Source organism: Mycetomoellerius zeteki, unplaced genomic scaffold (assembly GCF_001594055.1).
Source record: "Mycetomoellerius zeteki isolate Tzet28-1 unplaced genomic scaffold, Tzet1.0 scaffold119, whole genome shotgun sequence".
Lineage (NCBI taxonomy): Eukaryota > Metazoa > Arthropoda > Insecta > Hymenoptera > Formicidae > Mycetomoellerius > Mycetomoellerius zeteki.
This window is the reverse complement of record NW_017256116.1, coordinates 910,047-918,143: the sequence shown is the minus strand read 5'-3', so window position 1 is coordinate 918,143 and position 8,097 is coordinate 910,047. Positions and strand designations below refer to the sequence as shown.

Here is an 8,097-nt window from a genome sequence, read left to right as displayed (position 1 = left end):
GATAAACCGTAAACGATTTACATTGTCTTTTCCTTTGACATATCGTAGAAAATATCACAAACTACTTCTGCAAAAAAGGATAAATGTCGAGGACGCTTGTCTCGATATTTTTTCGAATTAATTGTTTGTAAAATCAAATTTTCCAGGATAAACATAGATTAGTTTGAATAGTATTTATTGAGAAAAAAATTTTGAATTCTGTTCCAAAGGAAGCTACTATCGCAAGTATATCGTGTTTTCTTTGGCAGTACCCTGTGTAACGATGTAATTGTACAATTATATCTAACGGCTTATATATCTAATGTTGATTGACACAGGTACATTCAATGTGAGTACGAATAACACAGCGTTTTGAAAACGTAATCGATTAATTATTGAAATTTATCTTTGCAACTGATTAATTTTTTTATTACGTACAACGCAATTCGCGCCCACGTAATCTTTTCCGTAATCTTAACGAGGTTTTGCAAATTCGGGAAGAGTAAAATAAATATGATAATGCTACTCATACACATCTACATTTCTGATAATAACATACATGTGTTGATAGTTCCATACCAACGGTATTGATTCGGTTCTCCTGTGCCAAGCAATAGCGTTACGGTTGCTTATCTAAGCAACGAAACTCTCTTTGATAATTTTCAAGCCAAAACTAATATTGGCAACATCACGAAACACGGTACATTTGACTAATTCTCTTGTTTGACATTCTATGACACATAAATACACGTAAAATGTATAGTTTAATATAAATTTTTTTTCTAGTTATATTCACATGCATTATTGCTATGCTTGATAACGCTTTCAAACTTGAACAGATGTAACCAGATGTAAATATCTCTGAATTAATTGAAAAAAATCGTGTATATTCTTTTTAAATATATTTAACAAATTATAAACCGGTAAGTTAAAATATGTCACGTGATATAATCTTTTAGAATATGATATAATCTTTTTACAATTTAAAATATTCGATATGTCAAATTTTATTCATCTCATAAACCTCGACGGTATAATACACGTCTTTTTACACCTCTTGATAATATATCACCTCTTTCTAACTTTTTTACATTTTGACATTCATAAATTCCAATATTTAATCTTTCAACTTTTGTATAATATAAAATTAGCATATACACATCATCATTTTGTTAGCTTAGAGAAAAATATAAAAACATTAAAAAATCGATATATTTCATGTTATATTTAATTGTATATAAAAATTCCATTTTTATACGTTAGATCAAAGTAAGTTTTATATTGCAAAGAATGCAAGAGGAACTATCTGTCACGCGGCATTATTGCCAAGATGCTCATTTGAGAAACTTATAAAATTGGAAGGCATAAGAAAATTACATATACTTTAAATTGAATAAAATAAGGAATCAACTATTGCCGTATTTTTTTTATCAAATTATTCTACAAAGCGTCTGCCTTAAAATAAAGTACATGAGCCACTTTCAATTATACTTATAGTTACCTCTGCCATTGAACACTAATATAGCTTCTTTCACGCTCGGCTGCACAGCAGCCACAGCAGATTAAACTCTCGTCTTTCTTCACAAGACACTAGGAAAATTAATAATCAGAGCTTATATCGACAATGACGATTTATATATACCATACTGCAGTAGTCTTCATTGTTTACACGCAATTAATGACAATTAATACCTTCCCTAACGACGTATTCTACTTCAGCCAGATTTAGAAAGCGAGATTTAGAAAGCCGCGCCGATTTTCAGATAGATACGCAATGTCTTTAATTGTACGAGAGACGCGACTCAAGACACGAATTGACAATGGAAAAAACTTAATCCTATTTTGTTTATTTGTTTGCTTGTGACAAGCTCGCACGACGGAACGGAAAATCCGGGGAGTCATCGAACGGTTAAGGTCTTGTGAAGCGATACCGGTACGGAGTCCAGGCGAACAGTTCTAAGGGAAAAGAACACATATCCATTGTGTATCCATCGTTAACTTGTCACATCTTCTAATTACTTTTAACATGCAAGTGGTACTAGCGCGGAGAACGTCACTATAATAATGTTGTCGTTTTTACGCGCTGCTTGGGATGCAAAATTAACATGCACTCTGAAAACGTCCAGCTCGCTTGTGTTCGAAAATAAAGTATTCTTCCTCCTCCTTCAACTGATAATTAACTTCCGCTCTCTATCCTCAGTCTGCAGTCTGTTTCGACGCAAGCTGCCGTTTCCAGTTGCGCTTACTACTCCGATGATGAAACATGCCAGATTGCTATGGATCCGTTAATTGATTTATACAAATGTTCAGGTGAAGAAATTTAAAATAGTATCATCTAATATGGATTTGCACATGACAGTCGAAAGATCTTGCGAGGTAAGAGCATGTTGCAACAAGACAGAATGTCTGATGATGAATGCTGCAAACATCTATACACTGAAGGATCGTAACGAATAATTGGATGATTTACTGAATGATTACTGAATGAGTACCGAACGATTCGACGGCAATCGGTCATTGTTTCATACGAGAGGTAATAGAATAAATTGAAGTATATAAAGACCAAAAATATTGTTCTTAATTAATCAGCGAAGGGATTAGAACGATCGCATAGATCGCTATTCGAATTGATCGGTGTGATCGACTAGTTTTTCATCTACCTGCAGGTGATATATGGGAGGATGTCTGCAGTCTGATCGATGGTGATGCGATATGACGATGAGAGAGCGCGATGCAAAACTACTTGTTTGTAAAGGAGGCTGGTAATAGCGTGGCGGCAGTCACTACATGAATCGCTCTACGATTTACCATGGTTAGTGAAGCATGGGCAAAGCGCATTCAGAATACGATTGCAGAATCCACGCGCTCGATTGTTCCAGCCAGCGATGGTATCGCCACCCTTCAATCTACTACCTGCGCACACACACGAATAGCCATGTATGTTATAAATATCAATCTCAAAAGGTAATTATAATTGCGCCGTTCTACTTTGCAAGTAGCTCTACGGGGTGTCCCACCCAACTTGATCATCTGAAATATCTCCGTTGCTAGCGATGGCACGAAAAAATATGTAAGAAAAAAATGTCAAAGAAAACAAGATAATAACTGTATTTAATAAAAAATTAAATGATTAACTTATAAATAAATAAAATGTCTAGCTTATATAAACAGCGATCTTATTTATAATCTTGATTGTGTCTACACAATCATTTTTTGTTTTCATATTTTCCCATATTGTGCACAGAGATATTACACAAACACAAGCATATTTCTATTTGTCAATTCAAATATGTGTGTATTGAATAAATTATGCTTATTTAATTGTTATCTACGTGTTCACCGACATCTATAATTTTTTTAATTATCTCTAGCAATCTAGCCATTTATACTTTTGAACTATTATCTGTCTCTTGTCGCATTACCTACTTTTTTTTCCTCTACTTTTCCAAAATATAAAATATTTACCATTTTATTTATATCCACCTTCTTTCCCTTCGTATAGTCGACGCGAGTCAAGAATGTTATTTAAGAATGTTTCAATCCCATAAGTTAGAATTAAACAGTAAGAATCAGAATGTAAGACCGATTTGTACTTACCTTCGCCTTCAGCTCCCTGAAACATAAAAAAGAAATATTGAATTGCTCGATTTTCATAATATAATAAATACTGGCTTCAGTGATGATAATTAATTCATTATTCTTTGTTTACTATCGTGAAATTTTTTTTAACAATAAACAAAGATAAGTGGCTAAAATTTCAAAACAATATTTTAAAGGGCATGCATTACGCAAGATCTTACAATTAGAACCGAATAATATAGATTTATGAATTTTAACAAATTTGTGCATAAAATATAAACTTTTCGATCTTAATTAGACCCACATCTTCAGTATATACATATATATATATAAAAAATTATTACAACCTATATGCTATTTTTGCAATTTACGATTAACTAACGAATAACTAAACTACTTAATAACAGATATCTAGACATCGAATCTTGTCAAATCTTTTTTAGTTGAATAAATTGAATAAATCACGAGTTTATTTACCTCCGATTGAATCTTTCTTTTCGAAGCCTCTGTAGCGGCCGTCTCGATTACTTCGCTGATAAATTTCGTAGTTTCTCTCATGAGCTCTTCATCCTCTTTGAAGGCCTCCTTCCTCTGTTCCAATGTTCCTGTCATCAAGTTCTTTTCGTGTTCATCCATATTGATAGTAGAGTGAAACGATATGGACATCTGTTTGGTCATATTATCATCGACGGCAATTTTCGTGCCCTAATCCTTCGAAATTAAAATTATTCTCAATCAAGAATCTTGTGCAAATTAAGTGCGAAATTTTTTTAATTTATGTACATATATTGCAAATATTTAATTACCTCATAGAAAATTCAATATAAAAGGAAAAAATAGAGTGTAATAATTTAATAAAAGATAAAAATCCGATACGGAATATGTTGATCAGCAGTCAATAATTTTAGATTGAATAATCTCTTTCTCTCTCCCTCTTCTCTCTCTTTTTCTTTTTCTCTCTGTGATCATCGACTTGATATTAATTCACTAACAATATTGCTACGTTCGACCCCTCATGTTTTCGAGTCATTCGCGCATATACTGATCAATGATTGACAAAAATAAGGGTTGAAACCGATACAATTTTGATGTTTTCAGATTTCGATATTATACAAACATGGCAATGATCGGATATATATTAAATCCATTTCTGAATGAAAATAAATCTTGTTTACATTATAATTTTTTAAGATGATATTTATAATTATTATATCGCCTTAACTCTTTTTATTGTTAATATTTTTATTCATATTTTTAAATTAGTTATGTATTTATTGAATGAGTTCATTATACAAATGAACGGTGTAATTGTAAATGATAAATTGCGATTGCTAGCATAAAGTCATGCTTCGGTAATTCTACAGCACATGATACAAGACTGATAAAAAGTCACAATTTTTTAAAATTATTCCAATTAAAATAGATTTAATTTTAAACAAAATTTAAAAAATATATTGTGTTATTGTTTATTTAAATTGCCTACGTTTAAAAAAATGCATACTACGTTCTATCTGCGTTGTGAATTCTTTATGCATCTATCTAATTTATTATTCACATTTAATCCATTTCGCACATTGGTAGAACTCACCGTAGTTACATCGGTTTTGATCCCAGCATCCAATCGGCATTCGAAACGGTCGCCGAGACGAACGATATCATTGCTAAATTTCCAATCGACGCAATAATACGAATGACAGAGACCACCGACGTAAATACGACGGCGGATGCAGACGGATGTGCCACAGGTGGTGTGTGTTGTTTCACCGCGTACGCACACCGACACGCAACATACACTGATCTCTACGTACACGCGCGTATATATCCCGGGGATGCCAATGACGTGGGTGCAGGTCGTTCAAGGCCGGCTCAAGGCGAGTCTGCAGTCGAGGTCGACCGGGTTTATTTAATTGCTTATAAAAGCCTGGACCTGATGCCGAGCTATCCTGAACCGAGCAGCCGGTCGCTGCGACGGAATCCTCCGGAACCAGGGGACTCGTCGACCCTTTACGGACATGGACGGGGTAGAAATATAGGGATGATATGCCTTAGTATTCGCGACGTCGAACGGGGCGAAGAAAAACTGACGGAAATCGGTAAACCCTCATCTTCTCTTTCGTCGCGTCTTTGACGGGCTCTACGCTCCGTCAAGTAATGATCGACGCGGACCAGACGAAGCTCTCTTACCCGACTGGATATTACCCCACAGCCCACAGCCAGACCCTGAAACGGAGCATGCGTCAAACAGCTATTAGATTTTTATATCTTTGCTTCTATACCTCTCTTATCTGCTCGAATATGTACACATGCGCATACATATGCGCGTGCATTTATTACCCTTATACAGATATGCTAAGTCTATCAATCGACTGGAACAAGGTGAAACTTCGTAATATGAATTATCGCGGAAATAATACAAACGCTGATTATCATTCGTTAGATTCTCCATAAAGAAGCGATTAGTGAAAAAGTGTATTTTGCAACATTGCAGAAGAATAGAATATTTATAATCCACGGATTTCTTTCTATTTTATTGTTTTGTAGACTTTGTAAGGAAATAATATATCTGTATACTTATATAAAAATAGATTTAATTATATTATATTTAGTACATATATGTGTGATGAAGAATTTAAAAAGATGATTTTGTTCTCTTTGCTTTTGCTTCGTGTAATCATGCTATTATAGTATTATACAATAATATGTCTCTATCATAAAGTAATGCAAAGCTTTTAGTGTAATATGTAATACATGAATATTTGTTTTAATTATTTTGAAAATACGGCAAAATGCCTGTATTTAATAATAGCTTATTGTCTAATGCAGAAAAATGTATATGAGAGATACTTTGTTGATTCTACCTCTACTGAAATAATAATGCTGTACTTATCGCGCTCCATAATATAATTTTATATTATAATAATACAGTACTAATTAAATGTACCAGTTCTTGTGATGTTGTTGCACTAATTTTATAATTAAAAAAAACATTTACTTTTTCTTTTTCCTTTTAGGTACATAATTTAATGACGAAGGATCGATAAAGATAAAGGTAAAGACAAAGATAAAGAAAAAGAGCTTTTCCATCGTTAGTTTGATAGTTTTTTTTAAATATTACGATATAAAGAGTTTGTATTTAAAAAAATTTAAACTGTAGAAATATCGTGTAGCGTATAACATTAAGCCTATACAATGCCTTACAATGCGAGCTACAGAGACATTTTTTACGCATTCCGCTTGGTTACATCATTAAGAACACAGTGCGAGCGTATGTCTCATAATTGGTGTCAACTGGTCGCAATTAATGACACGCACGTAGCCAAGTGTCAGTTCCTCGTAAGATAAGCAGTTTAGCAACCGCGTCATCGTTTTACGCCGATTTCAATTGCAGGATGAATTTTTCTTTTTCCTCCTTCTAATCACAATGATTTCAGATCTAATTTGATTCCTCCCCTCTAAAGGGAGGATCTATCTTACTGTAATTCGAAAAAAAAAAAGAAGATGAGTACCCGTTCCAATGCGCTCTGATTATGCTTTAATGGAAAGTCGGTTCGGAAAGACAACTAAATATAGTACAGAGGCGGTTAATAACAAAGGATCGATATGATCACGGTGAATAATTTTTTCTCCGAAGAAGCTCACCGCTCGATTATAGATAACATGTATTTTTCTTCTTTTGCCGTAACGGCATTGTATGCACCTATGTGAGCGGCGTATACGACATGCACGTTACACGTGTTGTTCACCTGCCTCGTTCAAAGCGATTCTGTACGACAAGCGACTATGTAACGTCTACAAAAACTCAACTTTTTTTTCCTAGTGTTAATCTCTTAGCGTCGCTAATTATTTTTGTTGCAAAATCTACTACAACTCGATATTACTTTAGATTACGTAAATTTAGAGAAAAAACAAAGTAGTACCTGCAAGACACAATTGGAAGTTAAACTTTTTATTTGATTGATATGTGCATATTGCAATTAATATTTAATATGAAATTAATATTTCATATATAATATGAAAGGAAATGTATTCTACAATTTTTTCGATGTTCACTTACAATTATAATAACAGATCCCTCTAATCGTCAATGTCAATCTATAAAAGAAGAAAAAGAAGTGAGAACGAGTACAAAAACTCATTCTTTTTAAATTAGAGAAAACGATCCGTAGTTGTTATTAATATAGATAAAATAAACAATAAAATAATTAATTGTTTGTCATGAAAAATTTTAAATTAAATTAGAGATATTAAATTTGCGTGTATGTTAGAAATTTTGCAGCAAGCAATTTTGCCTGTTAAATTAATTAATCACTTGCTATGTTAATGAATATGATATCGAAGTAATTGACCTTCGTTAATTTAATGTTAAATAGCTATAAAAGAATAAATTACAAATTAATCAATTATCGTCGATGTTTTCGAGACATTACAAATTGTAATAACTTGATAAGTATTATTTTTTTAAATAATTATTTAGGCATCTATTTATTTTTTTCAACATCGTCCATTTCTTATGATCATAATTTGTGATTATATAAATAT

At 32.9% G+C, this 8,097-nt stretch overlaps 1 protein-coding gene across 2 annotated transcripts; it reads right to left on the bottom strand.

Moving 5' to 3' along the window:
- Positions 1-1,400: 1,400 nt before the first annotated feature.
- Positions 1,401-5,224, bottom strand: LOC108729744 (uncharacterized). 2 transcript variants are annotated; one of them, XM_018459006.1, is made up of 5 exons: positions 5,147-5,224; positions 4,036-4,269; positions 3,577-3,592; positions 2,788-2,892; positions 1,401-2,253 (listed from the first exon to the last, which is right to left on the bottom strand). In XM_018459006.1, exons 2-5 carry the CDS (start codon positions 4,234-4,236, stop codon positions 2,225-2,227), a joined length of 351 nt encoding a protein of 116 aa, XP_018314508.1. In that variant the 5' UTR covers positions 4,237-4,269; positions 5,147-5,224; the 3' UTR covers positions 1,401-2,224. The 2 variants fall into 2 exon arrangements, with proteins under 2 accessions (XP_018314508.1, XP_018314499.1); XM_018458997.1 differs by having other exon boundaries at positions 1,401-1,935.
- Between the last annotated feature and the right edge of the window lie 2,873 nt (positions 5,225-8,097).

Coding starts and splice junctions, on each gene's coding strand:
- LOC108729744 (XM_018458997.1), bottom strand. CDS start 4,236: ATGACCAAACAGATGTCCATATCGTTTCACTCTACTATCAATATGGAT. Junction 1,936..2,787: donor CCCATGCTTCACTAACCATG/GTAAATCGTAGA, acceptor CTTTTCCCTTAG/AACTGTTCGCCTGGACTCCG.